We start from the raw sequence: 26,429 nt of genomic DNA on the forward strand, positions 1-26,429 counted from the left end.
CTGGTCTGGTTTGTACGGGTGAACAGATCCAAGTACTGGAAAACTTATAAATATTATTTCTAAATTATTTTAATATATTTCAGGAGGAACACAAAACACAAAAAATATACACAGATAAAGAATAAGTGGTATTTAATCTTTATACACTTGAATGATAATGTTGAGTAACATGTGCTTTCTCTCTTCACACAGCTCCACTGACAGACAAGCCACCCAAAATACTTTTTCCGTCTGAGAACCAAATGAGCCTCATTGAAGTGTCAATAGGTAAGAAGCGTTTGTTTGAATAATTACTGCTGGTTTACTTTTTTTCTTTCACACTTCCAAAGCTGGTTTTGTCTGATCTGCTTCAAAGTTCTTCTTGTCCATTTGGAGTTTTTAACTGTTTCTTATTTGGAAAATGTTCAAGAAATTACTATTTTGGAACGTTGGCTTATGGTTTTTGTTGGAGTGAAAGTTGGAATTATTGATATGTACTAGCTACATAGCTACGAATATTCAGCCAGAATTCTACAAAACCATGCTTGTCAGCACATGCCCATTGAATTGTTCGTATGTGCTGGACAGGCTGAGAGTACCAGAATTCCATTGGTGTCGTCGCTGTCATTTTTTCTATATTAGCTTCCGACTATCCACCTGCTCCTCATGTTCAGAATGTTGGTCAGGAAAGGTTTTAGTTCGAATAAGAAAACTCAAAGACTGTCCAAGAGCCTCTAGCAAGGGGATTGGACAAATACAAAAATAAACGACGTAGACATCTGGGGCAGTACCTCGGGGCTGTTCCAACTATAAGGGGATCACACTCCTTAGTCTTTAATGGGTCCAGAAAAGGAGGGTCTGCCAGATAATCCAACCTCACATTCAAGAGAAGCAATGTGAATTTATTTTGCCAGGGTTGCGGAAGTATAAATCCACTCCATACCCTCAGCTTCTACATCTCTATCCTCAGATATGATCACAACTGGTGGGTAGTGGACGAAAGAACAGGATCGCAGGTACAATCTGTCAAAATTAGTTTTCTTCTGGTCTCTCCCTCAGAGATAAGGTCAGAAGCACGGGCAGCCATTAGAGGCTCGTAGTAGAGCAGCTCCATTTTCTAACCAAAGAACCTTTAATTTCTGCCGCTGACTGGATGTATATTCGGCACGTTTGCTTCAAAGTGGTACTATAGTAGTTTCTTGTGACCCTATCTGCAAGTATCCTAGATAACCTGTGCCTGATTCAGATTTATTTATACTTGATAACTTTAGTATCGTTGTAAAGATATGTAAAAATAAGCCTCCTCTCAGTTGAGATGGTTTGGTCCAAGAATGGAAAACTTCTTTGTTCGTAAATTAGCATAGCATTTGTGACTGTCTCTGCTTAACCCTCGGTCTCCTAGAGAATAAACCTTTTTAATTAAATCTATTGTTGAAACATCTGGAGCAGGTCACAGTGTGTTATGCATTTGTAGTTTAATGGCATAAACAAGACATTTGCATTCAGATAATTACCGCTCTTTCCATGTTTTATTCTCTCCATCCCATAACCTTTAAATCTTATAATGAGTGCAGAGAAAAAACCAAAAGCATTATGGGTAGTAATCATGTGAGTGGGCAGGAAAATTAGTCATATTGTTTTCCTGTTACCTAAAGATCAGTTTGACTTCTGTTACACTTCAAGTCTACATTGTTACTTTTGAGTAGCGAAGGGAATTGAGTTTGTGTAACATAAATGAGATTATGTGTGATTGTTCTGTCGGGTACGTCGCGCATCAGTCTCAGCATCATACCTACACTTCATTTATTGGGATACCTGTTGTTTCATGTGACTGCAAATAATAAGTTGGTCATTTAAAAAGTAACCTTTCCTTGCCCCCCCCTCAATTCACGACTGCCTCGAATAGTCACTCATTTAGCCTCGGAACTGAGGTAGTCTTTTTGTTCTCCCGATCGGCTTTCGGTGCAAGGAGACTCATGGGAAATATCCCGCTTTGTGCCATATCGGGCCCGACTCTCAGCTGTTGGCTGACGGGGAAAATGGGTCATGACGGCAGCTTTCTTTGAAGTCAATTAGACATGGATCACAAACACAACTGGCTCGTTTACCAAACGTAGGAAAGGAGGAAATCTATGGAAATGTTTGCGGTTATCAATGCGGCATTTTCTAATGCATCTAATGAAGGTGTTCCTGACAGATGTTAACGTTTTGATAATAAAATAGCTTTGGTGTTGAGCTTGCTCTTTGATAATCTTATGTTTCTATTTTTAGACAATATCCTTCAATGTTTTATCGTATATGTAGATGTATATGGTCATGTTTAGTGCTTTAGTTACATTTGATTGAGCATATCAATGTACTATAAATCTACTTTGACTGTACAATATATTCCAAACACTATTTTTTTTACCTCTACTCTGGATGGTTCATGATTTCATATGAATTAAAACCAAGAAAAAACGCTTGATTATTTCAGAAGTGTGTTGTAAGAAACGTGCCAGGGGAAGGAAGCGTTTCTGTTAATGTTTTCTCTAATAAAATTTAGCTTTATTGCTTTTATTGGCACGTTCATTACATATTCCCCTCAGTTAGTGTCTTAACTTTATTTAACCGATTGCTCGGATTAGGAAATGAAGAAACAATTTGCTTGCTGGTTTCCAATCTTAAAGCCCCAGTGATTCTTTTCATAAAAGCAGCAGGTCTTTCTACATTATAGATAATAAGCATCACATTCTCGCACGACACCCGTGTGTGTTACTTAAAAACTGGAGTTTTCTGTGCAGTCATTAAAGAAGTGCCTGTTACACATTTATACGTTTTAATGTAATCTTTGTTATGAAACTTTACAGCATGAATGGTGTCAGAAATGTTGGTTAATTTGCATGTAAGAGGAGAAAAGAAAGTAGAGAAGTGGAAAGGCAAGTATGGAGAAGAACTTAAACATGATTGTGTACATAAACAGCACCAATTAACAATCTTCTTATGCTTCATCCTTTTTCTTTTAGCTTCATAGATGTGCTTCCTCTTGCCAGTTTGAATTCAAATGTAATTCTTCATGCCAGATTCTTTCATGCTGTCCTGTTCCAGTGTCGACTGTCTAGAGTCCAGCTCTGCAATTTCTTTGCCCATCTTTTTTTAAAATAGATGATCATGCGTTTGTTAACACTAAGCACTGTGACAAACTAGTGATTGATGTCTTGATGCTCTAACAAGTTTTGTGAAGGAACGCATGATAAACTGTTTCTGTCATCAGCAAAGGGAATAAAACAAACTTATATTCGCATTGTTGATATTGTGATACTTCCCCTGTCAACTCTGATTTATGCTCTCTTTCTGCGTGATGGCATTACTCAATTTCACCTCTATATATTTTCCTGAAGTGGTCAGAATCCCTGGGAAAAGAACAAAGCAGGTGGTTGGTTGAAGCGTAGAGAAGTTGATTATATTACTTTGGGACTTTGACATGGTGAAGCAGTTGACACATGATATCATTTGTGTTGGATGATTGCCATCCGAACCTAAATCAATGATGTCAGGTTTAATCCCGCCAGGAGCCAAAACACACGGTCCAAGGCCGAGGGAAAATGTCTATTTAAGAGTCTATAACTGACAATGTTGACAGTCTAAACAGATTGTGACAGCACACACCATCTCTGTGGTTAGTTTCCAAATCCAAAAGTTTGCCCCCGTTACCACCAACTGATAATTCACTGTGAAGTACAAAAGCATTAAACTTCCTTCAATCTACATCAATTTCAAATTTGCCAGATTCATTGTTGAGCTTTATGTTTCCTGCTGGCCAAAAAAAGTGAAGGTAAAGCTTTGACAAATGTAATCGAGTCATGTTGTTAAGGACCTTGGTATCTTGAGTTGAGTTGTAGTGGAATTTAAACAACTTTTCATTTTAATTTTGAGACAGCTATACAAAGAAACCTCATATACATATACGCACTCATTTAAATGACTTAATGTACTGGAATTGGCCCCAGGGCTTAAACTTAACACAAAGTATCTCAATTAATAATTGGGAAGTACATACTGTAGATAGAAAGTCAATAAAACATTGTGGCCAGACAGATCTGAAATGCTGAAACCTGTAGTGAGCTCTGAATGTCGTGGAATCACCCGTCAGAAATATATACAAAGCTAGAGAGGGGAGACCGTTTCCAAAAAGACACAGAGGTTGAGCTAAAACAAAAGGCCTACAATATGTTCATATCTATGGTCCAAAACTTTGTGTAGTCAACGTTAAAAACAGATACAAGCAGCCATATGAGTTTTCCTTTAAGACTCTTCCTCAGAGAAAAGGTGGGGATCACGATCATTTATTAGACATTTATAGTTTAGCCCGTGCTGCCCCAGAAGCTCTTTGGCTAAAGCATCGTCGTAATTCCTAAAAATCAAAACAGTGTTGGTTGTTGTTGAAGGTAAGACAGAGGTTTGTCAACTTTTCTTTTAAACAAATGCTTATTTACCTTAACAATCAAAGTGAGTGTTGAAGTAATGTGTGTACACAATTAAATACTCAAGTTCTTTCTGTTGTCAAGCCCAAAGACAAGCTTATTGATGGCAATTAACAACACAATGCAGCACTATTGGCTGTTTCTAGTATTTTATTTAGTTTTAAAATCAATGTTACAAGAATTAGTACACAAAAATAAATATAAAATATGCAGGTTTTTCGAAACTTAACGAGCTTTAAATATATGTGAATAAATATATATTATGAAGATTTCTGCTTCTTTTTATTAACGTTTAAATAAATCGCTATAATACCTGCTTTTAGGTAATATGCTGGGCTTTTGTCTAATATTATGTTGTTGTTATATTTCTACTGTATGTATTCTGTATGTGGCACTGCAGATAAGTGTTTTCTATAGTACTTGCAAGATTGTAGTTTTACTGATGGTTGTCCAATTCATACAAGTTTCATATTACCAATACCAAATAAGGATAACATATGTGGAATAACGGTCATATATTGCTCTTTTAAGTTCTCAAAAGTTCATGTTGTACAAATGTATTCAGTCTACTGTCGTATGCAATACTTACAAGTTCCAGAGAAAACAGATACAACATGGTAATGTTCTTAATTAGAAGATGTACATGGACTGCATTTTTTAGCAATCCTTGACTAGTGTTAATGATAGCAGAACATTGAACTTCTGTGATAAGAATACATAGTGGTTGTGGGGGGAAAAAAACACTTTAAAGCTTCTCTTCTGATCTTTATTAGCAGTCAAACCTCTTGAGATGCTTTTATCCTCAAACATCCCAACTAAACCTCTCACTTTTGACATGAGAGCATTAAAAGGTAAAAGCAAAGAGGAAGAAGGATTTTAAATGGTCCATTCCCTACCTTTCTTTTCAATGTTGAACATGAATGGAAACATATTCAAAAAAAACTGTTGACATAACAGTGGTTTTGCTTTAAACCATTAATATAATGTATTTTTTAATTCTCCAGACATATTACTCAGTCGCGAGAACCACTTGGATGAAAAGAGGTAAAGGTCAAAACGTTGTGTCAAATTATGATATACAGTATATATATGGATCTACAATGGTTCCATGGTTTAGCTTGTTTTAAAATAAGAATCATTTAATAAAACAGCTGACAGTGGACACTATCTAAAGCAAAGACCTTTATCTTTCACTGTGAAGGGAAAGTAGACTTACTTTCAGCAACTGGCCACTGCCAAGTATTGGCAACAAATCTACTGAACCCTCTTCCGGCAATTATTGATGCCTAATTCTTCTTAAAACATCAATGAACATGGCTTTTGGGGGGTATCTTTCAAACCGTAGGTAACTTATTTCTCTGCTTGTAGACACTCAATGTGAACATATCTAACAATTTGACTGAAGTAAAGTGTACTTCTTTGTGTGCCAGGATAAGCGAGACCTGCCACGAGTGCTGAGGAAAGCAGGAGCAGTCAGGCCAGGTTACATCTATTCACTCCTCTGTACACTAGCTAACTTTCACAACATACTACGATCTCGTCAGGACTGATGACCCGTTTCTTTCAGAAGGGAAAAGCAGGGCGATCAAAAGGGAAAAAACAAAGTTTTCTTACACTGACAAATCCTTAACCCTCTTCTCAAAAACCTGCCTGCACTGAACCAGAAGAGTCACATGTGTCATTGCCACATCATGGACATATATTTTGTAATAAATGGATAGTTGTTTCTTCTTGGGTCTATTAATGTTTGACATTAAAATGAAATAAAACAAAACTTTAAATGTATTGTAGTATCGACTCCAACAAAACCCCTATCACTTTTTATTTTATTTTCCATTTTGTATTGTTTATATACTGTAAATTTTACAAATTTCTATTACATTTTTGAGCTCTATATAATAATCTGCCACATCAAATTCAACGTCAAATTTTAATTAGCTCACCTGGTGAAGACGAATGCTTCCTCCTGTATAAAGGTGCCTTGCCCAAAGGACAAAGGACAAAGATCCAGAACAGAGAATACAGCCTACAATGACATGATTAAGAGTCACTTTGGAAGAAGACGGATGTCGCCACATGGCGGCAGGAGGCAGAAAAATAAATCTTACAGATGTTCATAACCTTTACGGGACTTTTATGAGTCCACGGATGTTGAACATGACATTAACCCGTAACTGATTCTGTCCTCCAGCTTGAAAGACTTGACCGTTTGACTGAACAAGGTGCAACATCTTCTCCGGTAGAGAAACGTCAATAGCTATTGATCAACATCAATGCTCTTTTGTTTAAAGTTCGTTTGAATCAATTCGGATAAGTATGATGGATCTTGATTAGTATGAAACGAGTAGATGAACCTGAACCCTGAACTCATCATTAGACTCTTCTTGTTTCTATCGATTTGAACTAAGGATTACTTTCACTAATGGGGAGTTGATTTTATTGACAATGATGAATATTTTATCACTGGTGGGAGGGTCGAAAAATAGATAATATATGTTGTTTTATCAGGGTTATCAGCCACACCTTCCATGGATGTGCATTGCAAAGTTTTAGTATGTATTACATGTATCTATTATTTTTATAAGCTGTTTTCTGTCCATATCTATTGCACATATGGCCAGAACGATGTAAATAGGTTGTGTTTAAACCTTGAATTAATGGATGTGCATCGAAAAGTTTGAGTATAAATTATGACACTACGAGTTTACTGTAACCATTTGTTTTAGCTTTGCTGGAGTCCATTACAGAAATCAACGAGATAATATTCTGTTCAAATATTGATCAATCTAGGGGGCGCTCACTTTTGTATCTCTCAGTTTTGGACTTTCACGTCAGTGGATAAAATCTCTCTGAGATTCAGCGACAACATGAATGTACTTTGGGTTAGTACTCATGTAAAACATCACAATACAAGCTCAAAATGTATGATGTGATAATGTGTAGTGACAACCACTGAAAAGAATGTTGACATCACCAGGCTCCTGATGTTCAGTCATGGACTGTAGGAAGATAAGTTATTGAACAGAAGGTTTTTTTGAAACTCAGTTTTGCTGGTGTAGAATCACAGAAAAGGTTCTGTTATTTGTGGTTGGCTTAGCATCACTTAGATTGCCATTTGTGTAGTTTTGTTATCTGCTAATAAACAGATACTTATGGCAAACTCTAGTCAATCTATGAGCAGTAGCCATTTCACACATTTTTAGGACTTGCAATATTGTTAACAGTATTGAGCTGAATGCTTGTAAAATGACATATTTGTCAGCAGATGCACTCTTGGAGGAATTTGAAGATATTCTTTGTTTATTTTTCGAAGGGCTTCGCTGTCCATATGTATTGTACATTTGCCCAGGAACGTCCATGCAATGTTACTATGAATGGGCGGTGTTCAAACTTTGTGCATCTTATAGAAGATTGTATTAAATTTGAAAGAGAAACCGTAACATTTTGAACTCTATACATATCTTTATGGAGAGATTATTGTCTTTCCTCAATCGACCGTTGCCGAAGTAAACATGGTCTGACTTTAAAAACGTACAAACGGCAGGTCTGTCTGCCCTTATCACACAAAAGATCCCATATTTACACACGCTAGCGGTTTCTCTTAAATGTCACCAGCTTTACAGATCACCATGTGGACGTGAAAGGTCCATTGGCCTTTCGATCAATATTACATCATTCCGTTCGGTCGGGACATATTTATTCCCCTCTGGTTATTGGTCAGCAGAGACATTTTATTTATTTATTTTTGTAACTCATAGACATCGTGAGTGAAATCCCCAGTGCTCAGGAGAGACAGATGACAAAGAATGAAGGGACGGTAGAAAAAAAAGATAAACGGAGAAATGGAGGAAGTGACTGGAGCGTTAGGGCAAGGAAGAAAGGAAGAGCGAGGGCATTTATGAATTACTGAGTGGATGAAATATGGTGGTGTCTTACCTTGGGTTATTACAGAGGAAAGTGGATACACGAAGGCGCAGCGTCCCAATTGGTTAATATGTCTGCAGCGGTGAGACATAAATCCTCACTGTCATATTAGGGATGAGTATCGGTGGGATTCTCAGGGAAGAGATGTGCCCATTAGTGTTTTACATGAGGACAGTAATGAGAAGGAAAATCTGTGCAAAACTTGATTTGCCCAGTGGACCAAAGGAGGTTCATTTTAACTGGATCGTTGAGAAAACCCATCAGGGTTGACCGCAAGGGGTCAAAGCGCTGTCCACGATTGGGGTCACACACTTGAAAGTTGTTCCTTTTTCCCGTATTGACCCATTCTGACTCACAGCCACGCAACTGTCTCAGCAAACTGTGGGATGGACACGACTGCTAGCCTCAGCATATACAGTATGTCAGGAATATACACATGTCGAGGCAGGGTTTGGGTTTGACTTGCTCTTCAGTATCAAGTACCACTTAGATTGCTGTGATTCTTTAGATGCCAACGTGTTCCGGAAACTCCCTATGAATCTGTATATATGTCTACGTTTTGGTCCAAACTTGTTTACGCTGCAAACCAATTTAATGTCTGCATAATTTTAACGGACCCACCTTCAGATAAGTAACTGTTTAAATTAATAATTTCAATAAACTAGTTTAAAGGTACATTTTTTCGAGTGAACTTTACTAAAACCCTCATCTTGACATGGAACTAGTTGCTGGCTAATGTTTAAACTGATAAAAAAAACACTTGATAAAAAAACACTGTTGAATGTTTTTTTTCTTCTGTTCGGCCTGGTCACAATGGCTTAAGGACCAGAGGTTTGGGGACCACTTTTCTAGGTGATGCAAAGCTATATTAATATTTATATCTGCATTGCCGTCAAGAGTGTTACAATAGTCTCACTTACCTTTGGATAAAAAAAAATCCTGTAGCCACATACTCTCTAGCATCTGTGTTTTTAATTTAGTCTTAAAGTCTTAGTCACTGAAATAAACAGTGTGTCTTTAAAATATAAATCAAACATAAATGCTTGGTCTGAAAGGAAATATTTTGTTTTAACAGTCATTTAAGGTAGATATTTGTATTCATTATTCACATATTTATACATTTGTGTTATTGTGCGCCCCATCATTGCAATATTAACTGGTATAAATAAGCGTTGAGTTCAGAACACCTTTTTTTTTTGACGTCACAGTTCACAAAGCCGTTAGATTGAACGTGGTTCAACCACAACACGTTTCAAAACTATGTAACATCAAAGTCTTGCTTTTCCTTCTAATGCCAGCTTTAACATGAATCCTGTCCTTTTAACCTCCAAATGTAGGCATGGATGTCCTTCTTTTCAGGGTTTTTAAAAGAGTTTACAACCTTGTGAATTCCACCCCCACATCATTATTCAGTTGGCTGATCCTGTGTGTGACTGGTTGAACTGGCCATATTGGTTCCCTTTTGGCCTCATTAATGGCACAATGCTTCCAGGTTGGACCGACATAACAAAGTCTCTTCTACAACCTCCGCCTTAGTGCTAATGTCGGTTTGCCTACCACTTAGTTTGCTTTTCAACTGACTGCCAGCTATGAAGGAACAAAAGAAGACATACACTTTATTTTGAGGTTTTTAGAATCTACTCGTGGTTCAGCTATTATATGACACAAATGTAAATTCCAATCCTAATATCCTTTTATCTTACAGTGTGTTTTATGATTATTTTGCACTCTTGATATCAATCGGTAGCTAGTTGGTAGTCAAGACAGTCTTGTCGGGGGAGGGTAAATGTAGGTATTTGAGATATGGATTCACTCTGGGAAATAGTTTTAAAAGGTCTGACTTACGAATTCCAGATTTGTGTAGTTAAAAGGCTTATCCGTTAATTCCGTCCTTTTTTATTTTCTCTGTTGATTATTTCCTTCATTTAAATGATCAACTTATTTAAGTTTTTATGTGCATTTTCCAGCCTCTGATATGTTTATTATTACCCAGCCCTTCATTCGAAGTTTTTATGAGTAATGATGATTAATAATAATGAATAATAAAAATAAATAAACAATAATAAACATTATTATTAATCAAATAGCCTGGCTTGTAGGCAAGAATGAGCGGCTGAAACTGTCCTCCCTGCAGTGCGGATGAGTAAGTAATGCACTGTACACCATCATGGATGATGATGAAACAGATTCAATTTAGAAAAAAATATCCAAATTCAAAGCTTAACCTCAAAAATCCACAATTTATACAGGCCAGTGTGAAGCAGTGGTCAAAGAAGGGGGTTGAAAGTTTGCCCTTCACTTGGCTCCATCACAAATAATCTGCTGCCTGTAGCCATATATTTATTTCATCCACCACTAAGCCAATTTTAACGGCTCAAAACACCAAACCTGCTGGTTATCTGAGATTCTTCTGCTTCCTGTCCTTTGGCGTAAAAGTTGGTTTCGCATCATCAAGACTCCAGGCGTGTCTTACTTTGGCAGAGGGAATCCTGTTATGGAAACACGCTGCTTGTTATGTAACAACGTCAAAATCTGTTAATGGTGTTTTGTATATGTTGGTACATCAGGGGTCTTTTTTGATATTTGATTCATATAATCAGGAAGCAACTAATACTAATGAAAAATGAAAGTTGTATCTATGATTTAACACAAATATGTGTTCAGTTTTGTCTTTCATCTACATCAACCTGCCTTTAGAGTCTTCTGGTAGATCATAATCTACTTCTCTCTTCTGCCCTTCTTACTTTTTCATTTGGTTCGTGGGTTAAAGACCAACAGATAGAAATATTTCTCTCACCTTTTCAATTCTGTCCTTGCGAAACAATGAGGTTTGCTTTTGTTTCAATGCAGTGGGCTGGATTATGACACACTCAGAGAGACTCTGACCTCGCTCGGTACCAGAATAAAAAGAATGGAAAAAAAACACACAGGAGCAGATATAGATGTGAACGTGGGCACCCTTGGTTCACTTCATATTCACTCTACTTTTACAGTGTGACATTCCTTTTTTTTTGATTGAGTTCTTTCTTTTAATTAGTACTCTGTTTTACTGAAGATGACCTTACCAGACTGAAATATTCATTTTCCTTTTCGCTTGGATTTGTTGGAAATTTAAATGTTCATTCTCATGAATTCGATATCTCCAGGCGAACAAAGCCCTTAATTTATATTCTTACTGTTCTCACAACACACAGGCCGGGTGACCCCAGTGACTTAAATTGGGTTGCAGCTTTGGTACTTCCTGCTCAAAGTGCAGTTGACAAAAAGAGTATTCCTCATTTTCAAAGCTATTTTTTCCATCTCTTCCTCGTTGCTAAAGTCATCTCTGACCCAGAAAGTTACCTCAATTTAAGTACAATATATTAAAAGCTGCATTAATCCAGCAACCTCAGAGGCCTGATCATTATTACACCTCTCTCTTCCCCACGAACATATTGAGCTTCCATTCATGTTGTAGCATGAGATTGATATTGATTTTAATTATGAGAGCGACGTTGGCAAGAGAAAGTGTTTCGCAGAACACATGCGTTGTTTGGCCCCAGTTCCATCAAATGGCAGGACTTGATGAGAGGAAAGACGGTTTTCACTTAGTTTCTGTCATCTCTGCACCACTAGAGGATTGTAGGTTTTCTCTCATGTTCTCCTACATCAGACGTGCGTTTGACTGTGTGCTGTTTCTTATTTCCAGATACACAAAATAAATAAACGTGTTTTTTTTGTCTCTGTGTTCCCTGAAAAACGGTGGAGACCTGTTCAAGGTGTACCCCAATAAAGGAATACGTGGTTAAATGTAATGGAAATAAACATCAAATGTTTATCCAACACACATTTATAAAAATCACTTTGGTTTTAAGTTAAGTGTGTCATATAAATCTACCATTAAAATATAAAAAATCTCAACTATTAACTACTAAATAAAACTAAAACAAGTAGAATTTAGTAAATTTCATCTCTGAGTGTAAATAAAAATAGTTTTTCTATAGTCTATACATTCTTAGGTTAAGATGTTTTTATTTTTTATTTTCCATACATCAATACAGTTATGGTATAAGCCAGGGGTCTCAAATGTGCGCCTGTGGGTCATTGATAGATGATATTCTGCAGCAAATATTGGCTAAGGATTACATATTTTAACATTTAATGTATGTATTTAGTCAAGCAAAAACAAAAAAGGTATAATAATAATAATATATACAGTACATAATTACAATAATAATGAAAACTTAATGACTATTTGAACCAGGTCCCCCACAATTTGTTACAGTCTCGACAAGAATCCACCTGTGGGTACCCCATCCTTGAGTTTGAGCCCACAGACCTCTTATATACTGTAATGATCTACAAATAGTAACTATTAAACTAATACTACCAGCATATGGAGAAAACTTGCTGAGAGTTCACATAGAAACAGCAGACTTCGGAGGGGTCATATGTTGTCTGATGCATTCTCAGATAAAATTAAAACTTGAGCTACAAACAAACATAACATTAATATTATTGTAAAAAAAAATAAACATATATTATTATGGAACTTGTTCATTCCTCAAATTAATTACAAGCCTTTTGCTACAAAGCTTTTAGGCTGTCAACCAAGACCTGAGCATTGAACAAATAGGGAACCACTTGTGACTTAGCATGTGTCAAGGGCTCCACTGAGTTCAATGTCAAGTGATATTCAACAGGAAAGTATCTTTGTTTAGTCCAAGAATTTTTTTTCTTTCTTAATTAGTTTTGGTTCTTTGTCAAAGCTGAACGGATTTCATTGAGTTCTGAAAGACACTGAAGCTTATTTACTGTGATCACGGTCACGTTTTTTTTTAGGCCGGTCCACAGATTGCTGGTGAAGACTGCGACTAAAGGTTCTAATGACAAATAGAAAATCGTTAAACTTTTTTTAAGGGAGACATTTTAAACTTTTATAAATAGATAGGTTAATACAAATATCACCTTTAGGTCTGATTGCAGGTAACATCAATTTACATTTGGATTTTCTATTCCCATAAATCACCAAAATGTTTTTACAAAAACCTTTATTTTCATAAGTTGTTCTTACCTTTAGCTCGTATATTCTTTTTTTTCAAAGATATTTAATAGTTCATAATACCGTTCTTCTGTTTGTCTCTCTATTGCCCATGTTTTAGATTGTGTGTCTGCTTTTGAATAACCCTCAAGAAATAAACACCCAATATTTTTTCTCATTTTCATCATATTGACTCTAACTTCATGCATATTAAATCAGACTGGCCTAAGGTTCATCTTCCTCTCCTTCCTAAGATTTCTTAGCCTGGCAGCAAGTTCAGCACTTCAGCCATATTTATTTTAATATTTCATGGCTTTATTAATTCATTTTTCAGTTTATATTTTGAAGTACAAGTCACAGAATAAAATGGATCACATAATATATCAACCTTTTATCAATAAGAAATACATCTCGTTATGTTGACAGCGGACAAAATATATGGCATATGAAATATAAATCTTATGTTTCCTTGTTGTTCATGAAGATCGATTTTGTCCAAACGACACCAGCGTACAGGTATAGAATAATATCAGCAAACATGTGTCTTCGCCGCCTGGTTTACCCTTTCTCCTGTTTAGCAACTTATTTGCACCAGAACTCCCAAGATGCATAGCTGTAAGATGCCAAGTTTTGCATGTGTCAGTCGCGACTGTGTGAATATGTGTTGTTGTGTGACGCGAGGTGTGCACTGTTTACCTTACGGGCTAGTTTCACCGCCACAGTGTTGAAATGATAAAGTGGTTTTGTTTCCCACGTTTTATTTGCTCTGTATTGATTCCTTTTGTTGTAAAAAGTTCTCAATTTCAGATCCAGCTGCTGGTTTGAAACCTTCCTTAATGATGAGGTCTTTCTTTAGTGGTAGATCAACCAGAGCTGAATTCTCTGCAACTGGGCCACAGACTAAGGCGTTTTTTAGCTGTTTTTTCTGCACGTCTTTGATCTAAGTTTAATTGATACCTTATTGTTAATTGTTCTGTGGATTTTCGTTCTGGTTTGAATGTAAATGTGTTGGTTTTTAATCAAAGCTATATAAATGATAAAGTAAAGAAAATATACCAGCTAAGCACCATGAGCTTCCGGGCTGAGTTCACTGAGAGGGACCTTGACAATCAGACCATGGTGTTAAAGCATGCAATGCAGTAAATGTTGTAATTGGTTTTATAGAGTTAATCAACACACATTGATTTTTTTTTTCATGTTGAGTCTCAATCAGATGCACAGGGACTCCTTAGTCATAACGCAAAGGCTAAAAAAGAAAGTGGTTATTTCACTCATTATATGGCAGATAAACTTAACAATATAATGGCAGAAAGGAAAGTCTGTCTTGGTGCATATGCAAAATAATTCACTTTGTTGTATTTTGTTCAAGGTTAAAAAATCGATCGAGAATAGTTTAATACCATCTTTGTTTTCTTAATACACATATACGTGGTCGAAAAAATTATATCATATTAAATTACAGATATTTAGAATATTGGTCTAAAAGGGACTAAATTTCACTTTTTAAAATGTATTTTAGAAACTTTAAATTATTCTAACCCATAGAACTGTTATTCCTTTAAAGTAGAGAATCTTCAACATCATCTAACAAAACTCAAGTAAGTGACTCACGATGCAAAGGTGGAACTAATGCACCCCCGAAGGCGCATCCTACGAAGACTGCAGCAAATGAAATTGTCCACGCATCTGCAGGATTGCCCTACTATTCCGACAGAAAACAGTGCAACATCTCAACTCTACTTATTTCAATGATTAAAACCACGAGTGTGGTCATGATGACACACTCATAAACAGACTGAAGATAATTGAAGGAACCTTTAAAAAGAAGTACCTTAAATATCCATCGTCAAGTAAAATATAAAGGAGTACAATTTGCATCCGGAAGGCAAGTTGCTGTCAGATAACAACAAAATATTGTTTGAACGTTAAATAAAGAACCTTGATGATTGGCATGATGGATATCAAAGAAAGTCAGACAGCAACAGAGTGTCCCTGTAAGCTGCCTCATCATCAAATTCAATGGTTCTTTCAGCAGAACAATGACCCATAATAACAGACAACAAGCAGACAGAAAGTACTCTGACTAGATAAGATAAAAGTTCCGGATATCGCTGAAATGACTCGCCATCAGTCCAGATATTAATCCTACCGTCTCGCCGAGATCATAAAACAGCATTGGCGATCGGTCGACCTTCAGTTCTGAAAGACCTGGAGCAGTTTACAAAAGAAGAATGGTTTTAAATCTAAATTGTGGTTACAGGAAGCAAATGATTCAGGCAATGTGTCTGGCGTGGATGTTTTTTAGCTTTGTGAAAACATCGCTTCTCTGATTTATAGAGGACAGCACGATGCTGATATTTCTGGCCAATTTAAAAGTATCTTCTACTACATTCATTTGCAATGAAACAGGCCAGGCGAATATGGAAGCGAACCAAAATGGGCAGTCATTGTCACTCATTAAGAGGCTCCTGACAAATGTAATAACCCTTCTTAGCGCTGAGGAGTCGTGGAATGTAATCTTCATAGCATTTAGCATTTTGAGTTTTTTTGAAGTCAGCATGCTTGTAGAACAATGTCAAGATAAAGGGAGAATATTCTCACTATGAGCAGCGTTGACGTGTTGGTGAGTCCCTATCATGAGGACATTTGCATTGAAAATATTCTTGTTTATATATATTTTTGTCATTACTGTCATTAGCATAGATTAGCATTGTCCTCCAGCTCAGGTACACCCGAAATAGACTGTTCTTCAAAGCTGAAATTACTTGGAACTGCCTTTAGCTTGCGGTCTTAGCCGTACTTTGTTCTCCTTGTTTTTAGGTCTCTGTTTTTTTGGGGGGTCTTTTTTAAGGTCTGCCTGTCCTACTTTAAGCACCCCCCCTCAAAATAGAGTTATGTTGCTTTCCAGCCTGATGCAGATCATTTCCCAGCTCACCTTTCTCACTATTTCAGACGCACTGTTTGTGTCCTAGTGTTTCACACATAAATATCAAGACGCTTGCGGCTAACTTGTGGCTCCAGAGTGCAACACTCTGAACAAAACTGACAAGAAAATGAATAATAAAGGCTCTTGTTTTGTGTTTCATCCAAGCCTCAATCCGATTATCACCAAAAAGTCCACTCATATTATCTTACTGGCATTTCTTAGTTCTCTTCCCTTGAGGGTTTTCCATATAAAAGAGGAGCATGTAAGGCTGTCAATGGTAATTCTATTTATACTACTTTTATTACTTTTTCAATCCATTGTGAAGTTGTCTTTTTTTTTTCTCCCTTTATTAAGTATTCATCGCTTCATTGGAATAAGACATCAAAGGCAATTCTGTCTCCAGCTGATTCCCAGACCAATTTTCATTACCCCCGCGTGGACGCATACCAGTTTGATTGACGCACAAGAGGATAAGCATCAGCAGGTAGCCGCGATTCGTGTTGTCAGATGATGTCATCATACGTCTTACAACCTACGGGGCCAGCTCATGCTGTTGCCATGGCGATTTCCCTCTCTTTCCTGAACGGGAAATGCGGTCAGCACCAGAAGCCGGGGAAAAGTGTGTCAACTCGTATACCGCGCTCGGCGAGCACCTCTAACGTCAACGGTAGTGTCCGTCACCGTCTTCATCACCAGCCGACCCAAAGACAGAAAACGCAGCTCTGGCAGCCTTGTCAGATCCGTGTTGATCCGTGTGTTGCACTGTTCTACCTCTCCACCAGATGCCTTCGTGCCACGTGGGATCTGTCATACAGCGGGTTGTGCACCATCTCTGTGTCTATTTATATCTATGTATGAATATGTATTTGTGAGGTTTGATTTGTGACTTAAAGTCAGAGTGTAAATATTGATGTAAATAATTGTGTTTGAGGGAAAAAAAAGCATTTCATCTCCGTGTGTCATAATGATTCGAGCTCACTGTTTGAATCGTTATCTGTTGGACTGCAGGTTGTAGTGTCGCAGCCAATAGCATTTGTTATGAGCCATAGTGTCATTCTGGGACAAGTAGAGTTGTTTGTGCTGCTACATTGAGTATGCACGCACAAATAACACGGGAAGTGAATACATTTGTATTAGGTATATTCATTCTTTGTTGTAGCAATGCTTCTGTGAAATGAATCTTATATCATTGCTATGCCTGTTTATTCTCCTTTTAAATGTTGCCAAACTTGCTAAATACATGCAATGGTGGTGTAGTTTAATTGAATTCTCTTTTTTATGTGGTTAGCCATTTTAATTGGATTGTGAATTTTGGCCATTTGTGTCTGAAATCTGTTCCATCCTGCATATATAATCATTAAATGACATGGTACAAAGATGGAGTCCCTTGCTCAGCCTGCATATTAAAGACTGTAAACTGGCTGTTATGCTACTGCTTTAAAGGTTATATTTGTGACTTATTGTGGAAAGACAATTCCAGATTCCTTTGTCTTTTTTGGGCAAAAAAACAAAGACTAGCCTGCCCTTTCTTGTTGGAGGTCTGCACTCTCTGAGTGCTTCTCTAATGACTATTTTGGTGTAAAACATATCTGTTAAGTACATTTTTGTGTTGTTCTTTATTTAATCTATTTACGTTGGTCATAATCTTACCAGGGGTGTGGTAATAGAAATATCGATATTGCAGCATATCGTGATGTTCTTTCCCACGATACTGTATCAAAATTCGAAAGTACTGTTTTATTTATTGTTTTTATGTTCTCCCCGTGTTGTGTAGGTTTAATCCCGGCACTCTGATTTCCTCCCACAGTCCGAAAACATAAAAAGGTCGATTGATAACTTGGGGAAACCATCCATATTATGAGTGTGTGTGTGAATGGTTGTATGTTTTTGTGTGCCATGAGATAACTAAGTACGAGAGGATACAGTCGATATAGCAATATATCGCAATCTATAGTATCGTTACCCCTGTAGCGTGATAGAGTATCGTCAGATTCTTGCCAATACACAGCCACAAATCAACTGATTTGTAATAGATGTGGAATTTGAGGAAGATCCACAAAGTGAGAAACATGTTGTAGTTCACACAAGGTGTACCCATGCTTACTACGAACAATGATGGAGCTCATCTCTCCGATTGCTCTTCCAGTTGCTCCTCCAGAAACTGAAAATATATTTGTGGAATTTGTGAATTCATATGGCCTCTCTGACTTTGGGTGGCACCGCGTGTATGAAGGCGTTCAACACTCTAATGAGAAATTCACCGTTCATTGTAATTTTCAGTTTGAATGTTTCAGCTGTGAAAAGATGATTTGTTGGGTGTTTGAGATGATGGACTTATAATCGGAGGGCTTGGGGTTCGAATTCCAGTCTATGTCAAAACCAATCATAAAAACACAGAAGCATGTTAAAGTTGAGTCCTTCTTCTTTTTAAATTATTATTTTCCTCCCAATCTACAATCCATTATAAAACATTCTATATCATGATATGGTGTGACGACAGGTTCCGTGGCTCTGAGTATCGAATTATCTGTAGCTACAGGTGGAGATTAATAAAATGTGAAGGACTTCTCTATCAAAGAGTGGGCACCCAAGGACATAAAATTCAGATAATCTTTAGGTCTGGCAAGGGTTCAATCCCTCTGCCCGAAGGCAAACTCAGGGCCTTCCCATCGAATTTAGTTTCGCTTAAATGCTGCGATACAGTATAACAACACAGTAATTCATAGTGATAAGGGTGCAGTTGTGCCTCAGGTTAGATTGCCGACTAGAGGCCGATGAGTAATTTAATCTGATATTTCGGGCGTCTGTTTGTGTAATGGAAGCACAGAGGCTTGTTGATGTCGTCAACTTCATCATGTTTACTCCTATTTCTCGATGAGGGTCACAGTTGCTCGATTTAAAGGCAGCAGTGATTATCAGTGTTGCATATTATCTAACAAAAAACATGTTAAGCTCAGGAAAGAGTTCTGAATACCGGACTGTCTCTCACAACGTTCTACCTCTCTGACAATCCAAGTAGCTTTCAGATCCATGTGTTCTCGGACTCGGGGTTCTCTTATGTATTTCTCTATTGAAGGGTATGACTAACATCAATACAGAAAACACAGAGTACCGTCACTGTTATATATCTCATCCTTGAAAGGCTCATACGTACAGAATTCACTTCCAGTTCTGCCCTTATTTACCTCAGTGGTATCGAACTCGTAACTGTGGGGCTTTTGTGGGAAGTGAGATCATATTCTGCGGCCCTCCATTTGATGTCTTAGTTTTTATGAGTGCAGGCAGAGCAAGGGACTCAATATTTGTACAGTGTCAGATGGATAAGGAAGGTCATCACATTAAATGTTATCATCAATAGCATTGATTATGTTTTTAAGTTGGGACTTAAATAAATAAATAATCTGAAATAACGCCCCAGGATAATGGACAAGATAAATGAAATCTCATGGCCAATAAAGTTTGAGACACACATTTTCATTATTTCCTATTTCGTCTCTTTTCTGCAGCTTATAATTCTTGCGGCAAAGAAGTTTTGACGCTCTTCATTATCAAGAAGAATGGATTAGTTCAGCCACTTCTGAGGCTCATACAGGAGATAGCGGAAAAACATCATCATTCAGACCAAAATAAATGTTTAACACGGCTGCGAGGCCCAGGCGGAGATAAGAGCCACATTGAAAGCCCCGGCAATAAGCTGCGTGTGTTGTCTTTTGCCAAGTGTGATGTTATAAATGTCTGATATGATGAGAAAAATACTGCATTCGTCACGGAAACTTGTTGAGACCAGACTCTTTGTTGGCACGACATAATGGATTTTGAACAAGGTAACAGTGACGTAAACGCTGATCCAGATAAAGTCGATTGAATCGTCTACAGGACCAGGTGACCTTTCAATAGATTCTCAAGCTGAAGTATCAGCGAAACACAACTTGTTGGAATTCAAGCATTGAAATCGAGCCTCAAATATGTAGTAGTTGGGATGAAATTGAAAGTTTAGCTTATCGTGTTCATGTGGTGATGAATCCCGATTTAAAAGAACACTAAGACTACAGAAAGATTATAATGTTTGAGATGATTAAGAAAAATTGAGTTGGATTATTTATTTTTATGATTAAAGATTCCCATCTTTAGTGCAAATTATTATTAACCATTTTGTGATGTTAGCGAGAAATTAGGTTCATAATAAATAATGATTTGAACTGTAAACAAGAAAAAGGTGTGACGTGCTGCTTTGCGAAAGATTAGCTTTTAGCCAAACTTCCTTACATGTTAAGTAGTTTTTAGTTTTGTAACCTGTAATGGTTTTTGTGTGTGTGTGGTTGTTTTACACACAGAGCTGCGAAGTTTGACAATAACATGTATGAGTCACATCTAAAATCTAACCACTTTCTCAAAATGTTTAAATCCAAATGTTATAGAATGATATTATTTAAAATGTTCAATCTGCCATTTTAAATGATCTGAAACCTATTCATTGGGTGACAATCAAAATCTAAATTTGTTTTAAATGATCAATAGATATGAAACAAATGAACTTCTGAATATTTTTCAAAAAAAGATGGACAAACGTGGATTTTAAACACTACTGGCAAGTGTGGCGTGTGGTGTGAGAATGGGTCAAAATGTGTGACTGTTACACAAAGTGTGAGACTTGGCAGCTCCGGATTACACAAGTCATCAACGTACTTCAAATGACTCATTTTTACTAGAACATCGTTATCAAATCGTCCGATGCTAACCCTTAGCAGCCAACATTTCTGGTGTTTATAGGTTTATTATAAAGTTGTAATGATTCCTAGAATTTCTTTTAATTATAAACACGGTTGATTGTTGTGTTTTTCTACATGAAGATCTAAAAAGCAGTAGCAGTAGTTTATGGCAGCGAGTTAGGTCTGTGTACCTTTTGTTCATAATAAATTTAATTTTGAAACACAAATCAAAAAACACATTTAAGGCCATTTTTTCGATTTTAATTGTTTACACAAAAGTTTGAAATCCAATTTCACGGCACCTTTTAATAATCAATAAATGTTTGAAAACATTTTTTTATGAAAGGTAGAGTTACTGAGTTGGATTTGCTAACTGTAAGCGATGCCAGCAGTAGAAATGACCTGAAAGAAATATTTGACTTTGGAAACCAGCCATTTTAGAAACCTTCTGAAGGGCACCAGAATATCAGTTAATCAAAAGTTTTGTATAAAATCTTTATTTAAAAAGTTTCAAGATGAAAAGGTGTTTTTATGACCGTGAGCAGCGGACACCATGGATTCAAGTGACTGTTTCTTCTGACCGTCACCGACACACAGATGAAGTTCGACCCTTAGAAAATCAACATATTTTAAAAGTCTTTCCTTAGTTATCATGGTGTTAAGTTATGCTTAATGGAAAACTTTTTAAACCCAAGTATATATTAAAGACTGAAACGGTGAAACTTTAGAGTGATGGTGTCAATTCTTTGGAATTATTAAAGATTTTTTTTGAAAAGTTAACTTGAGTCAGAACTTTCTCAATAAGGTCAAAACATGTCAAGAGCTGCTTCATTCTTGCTCAAATGAAAGAAAAACCTCCCACAGGATAGACATTTGAGATTAAAAGTACGTTCCAAGCAACAACATTAATTTTAATGAAGGATTATCAGTTGTGTACTTCATTTAAACCGTAAAACATTTTCCCCATCATAGAATGAGTAGTGCCTTTATTGAGCTCATCAGCAGTGTTGGGTTCTGCCTTATAAACAATGCAACGTGCACTTGATATTTAATGTAGAGAACCGACGAGGAAGACTAGTCTATTTACTGGATTTACACCCACACCCGTTCTCATCCTTATCTCCTTCTGAGGGAGGATGTGGGCTGAATCTTGACCTTTCTCTTCACACTTCTCCCACGTGAGCACACAGTCATGCGTGTTCCGGTTTTTGTTCTCAAGACGAAGACTTCAGTCTTTTTTTTTCTTCTTCTTTTTTTCAGTCGTGCTGCGTTGCCGCCGCATAACAGTCCGCGCGCTCTTTCCCCAGCAGAGACAACATCTTAGAGATTGATAAGAAGTCGACGCTCGCTGTCTCAAGACAATGTTTTTAGAGAAAAGGTTGTGTTCTTTTAAAATCTGAAAACTGTCAGTAGTTACTTTTTAATCACAGGCTTTTATTCAAAGCGTCTTTCGTGAGTTCATGAAGCCATTATGAGGCCTCAAAATCAAAATAGCAAAAGAAAAGTGCTTAACTTTAAGTAACTAACTTCAACTATTTGAGTGCTATAAGCGACTGAATTTTTTCACCAAAATGTTTTATTAGTCTGTAGCAAGATCCCAAGAGACGTGGAAGGTTAACCATCACCATTTGTAGCTTTACTGACTGTGTTATTTGGCTGCTCCTTTTCGGCTGATGAAACATTTCCCATTTCTTATATCTACTCACTTTTCAGTCATGTTAACTACACCACTTGTTGTGAAAATCAACATTAAATCTGAATATACTAGATAGGACAGTAAGGCACACTTAACAATAATTAATATTGTCATCTTAATAGCTAACAGTTTATTTTCGTGTCTAAACAAGAAGGAGCTGTCTACAGCAAGAGCTCTGACCTGCTCTAGTAGAAGAACTCACATTTCCCAGATCCTTAAATCTCTTCACTGGCTGCCAGGTTCTTTCAGGATCAACTTTAAAATTCTGGTTCTTAATTTCAGATCTATTCATGGTCAATCTCATCCTTACATCACTGATGTGATCCAGACTTACACCCCAGCTCGGGCTCTGAGGTCTGTGGATCAGAACCAATTGAGTTTTATATTCCAACAAACAAGGTAATTAAAAGGAGAATGGTAAGAAGAATGGGTTCCTGTCTTTCTGCAGCGAGCCTTAAGCAGAAACTCAATAAACTGCGTCTTTATTTAAATGTTTGGCCGATGAAGCCATTTGTCATTTTCACTCAAAAATGAGCGCAACCAATTATATGAAATCTGGCTTAAGGGTGTAGAGTATATACAATTAGTCATTTCAAGAATAAATTAAACTGCATTCAGTCATGTCTTTGTTAGAAAGATAGGCTCATTTGGTGAATGAAAATCACTTGTTTTTGGGGGTTTTTGTGTTCAGGCGGAATTGAGGAAATGTGAAATGTGTCACTTGCCAATGTCTCTTGAATTATTGGGAAGATGACCAATAAAATATTTCTAGTTTAACACCAAGTCCTGGAAAGGATAGAGAAGGAATGGAGGTCTGGGATCAGACATGCTTTTGACACAGTATGTTGAGTTAGCAAAACATATGGAATCTGTAAAAGACATAAATTAAAAAAAATTAAATCAGCTTCACAGCAGTGCTCTACATGTCAATCATCTCTGACTGAAACACTAGGAACTAGTTATAAATGGAGTGACGTACCTATAGTGCAACTCAGCGAGAGGTTAAAAAGAAAGAAAAGGTTTTTTTTAAACCAGCACTTGGAAAATCAGATGTGACGCTTTGCTAATGACCTTGTTTCAATGATCCTTTTGCCAATAGGTAAGTTCAGTGTGAGCGAGAGATGTGCCTGGAAGCCTCTATAGACCAAAAGAACCAATGTAAAGAGCACCAAGTCATTTAGCTCCCTTAATTAGGTTAAATCAAGACGATTCTGCGAGTCAGTTTACTGCTTTACCCGAAGACAAATGAGCGGAGCCACACAGCTATTTGGCCATGCTAATTGCAGTTGTTCAAAGGGATGTTGAGTGCCCTTTCGTGCCCACCTGCCTACAAGATGGATGCACCTGGTGTGCTCTACAAAAGGTGAACCTTTAATTTCCATGGCACAGTTGTTACGCATAACGCGCTTTCATTATTTGATGATAAAGTAAAAAATCAAATCTAAAAATATATTTAAAGCTCAGATCAATGCTCAACAAGGATTATAATAACTACAATTATTGTTATGTTTTATTATGTTTCAACTGAATAAACATGAGGTTCTACTCTGCCAACAGCTTGAGTTTTGAGAGTCACAAAATGTATTCGTATTTTCCAGTTTCTCCAAGATACCAAGGTTATGAATGAAGACTTTTGCTCAGGCAGCAAGGCTAACTGCTTTCCTGCTCAGTCTACCTTTTCATCTTTGATATTTCCAGCTTTCATCCGAGTTGCTTTTAGCCCCTGCAAGGACGCTGTAGCTCACCTAGTGTCAAGATTCTTTCCCCGAAAATTATTCTTGATGAATACAAATTTTAAGTGATTGTCATCCCCAAATTCTGCTTTTTTGGTCTTTGCGTCATCCTTGTAATATTATGTCTTCCAAAGAAATCCCTTTTTATTTGTTTGTTTAACAGTGTGGTTTCTTTTTATCTTTTTGTTGGATTCAACATACATTTTATATTAATGTAATTGGCGAGTTATTACTTTCCTGTTCTTCTCTTAATCTGCTACATCTTCCTGCTTTTTACTTTATTTTTTTTGTTTTGCAACTGCAACAGTTAAACTACGAGGAATAATGCAGAGAAAAGCTGATATGAAAGTTGTCAGGAGTTGCATTTGTATTACACTTGGTTTTGGTACAAAGTTGCTTGAGCTTAAATGCTTTATCGCAAATTATTTTCTTTAACCAAGGGTTCCCAACCTTTGTTTGCACCACAGATTAGTTAAATGTAGGCTTTATCTTTACGAAATAACCTTTAGTTAGAAAACGCGAAAAGATACACGCAAAAAAAAATATTAAATGCATGAAAAAATGCATCATGCTAAGAGTTGGGTTCTTTGCAATGAGAAGGTCACACATAGATTTGGGGATTTTATCATTATTGCGAGAAAAAAGGTTTATTTTTTTCAAACTGCTTTTGTCAAGAGTCACAGGCTTTCGTAATTTCTCAGCAAAATCCAGTCTTTTCTAAAATGAAACGTAATAAAAAACATTACACAAAGGAATAAAAAGTGTTTTCTCTTTGTGCAGCCTGATGTCAATTTCCCATAATACTTTAGTTTAAAAAGGTGGGTCAGAAAAGTTTAACCGCAAAGTTGTGAAATCTCAGATGCGGCATTGCCATATACAGCATGTGCATGCGTTTACTCTCCAAGATGATGACCCTCCACACCCAATGGTGTTTGTCTGTCACTGTGCCAGATGCAACACTGGGCAGGAGTCCATAGGTTTTGCTGTGTTTCTTTTTATTTTACCTTCCTGATAACTCCAAAAAGTCTCTCAAAATCGGGGGTGTGGCTTGCTAGAGGGGATAAAGAAAGCCAGTGTTTGTGCAAACCCTTTCCTTTTTGCCTACTCCTCCTTTAAATTTAATTAATACTGTATATTACTTATATATATATGATATATTTGTTATCGGGCCGCACGGAAAGAAAAAAACAATTGATATAATTTCCCGTTCTATTGATTATTACTGTCTGAAAGGTGTTTTTGTTTTGATAAATATGGTATTTTAGCTGAAGTAACATTAGCCAGTGACACTTGACCCGTCATAATGCTCATTTACTCAAAAAATAAAAGCGTAAACTAGTGTAAAAATGTTTTTATATGAAGTTTGGTCCGTGAATAGAATGGCCACATCAAACCGACCGATAGTGCAAATAAATGTTTGGGACCCCTGTATTGAAGACTTGTTTTTATCATATGATTAGGTTTCTAAATTACTCTGTTCACTGTCACCAAATGGATTGTGGAAAGAGCTAAGGAAGCATAAATCGTGCATTCACAGGCTGAGGATTAAATGAGTCAATAATGTGTGCCACCAGTCCGTAAACCTGCTGATTTAGGAACTACTTTGACATTTTTTATGGCGACTCAGAATCATTGTAATGTTTCGTATCTTCCATTCTGGAGGAAAATGTGCCAAAACCTGAAGGTGTCACTCAGAAGTGATAAACTTTATGATACTTATAAACACCCCGAGGTAGAAAAAAAAAAAGTGATTTTGAAGTCCTTTCGCATATTTGTAAGATGCAAAGTTGTGTTTGTGAAGATAAATGGTGTGTGATGAGGATGCGGCACGTGAGTCCCACATTCAAAGCATAATAATCTCCTTTAATGCTATTCATTTGTCAATGTTTATTGTTTGTCAGACTAAAACAGACTCCGTGCGATATGAAGTGGAATGTAAATTTTGTTTGGGCAACCCATTATCATGCACAAAAAGAGGT

At 36.9% G+C, this 26,429-nt stretch overlaps 1 protein-coding gene across 2 annotated transcripts in view; it reads left to right on the plus strand.

Moving 5' to 3' along the window:
• The window catches only part of LOC148080124 (interleukin-1 receptor accessory protein-like 1), a 222,193-nt gene that overhangs the window by 131,794 nt on the left and 63,970 nt on the right, over positions 1–26,429 (plus strand). For both annotated transcript variants that reach the window (XM_087791680.1, XM_087791681.1), the window contains exon 6: positions 193–267. In XM_087791680.1, the coding sequence (XP_087647806.1) occupies positions 193–267 (75 nt within the window). The remainder of the gene's footprint in view (positions 1–192; positions 268–26,429) is intronic.

The sequence above is a fragment of the Callionymus lyra genome, chromosome 5 (genome assembly GCF_982586985.1).
Source record: "Callionymus lyra chromosome 5, fCalLyr1.hap1.1, whole genome shotgun sequence".
NCBI lineage: Eukaryota > Metazoa > Chordata > Actinopteri > Syngnathiformes > Callionymidae > Callionymus > Callionymus lyra.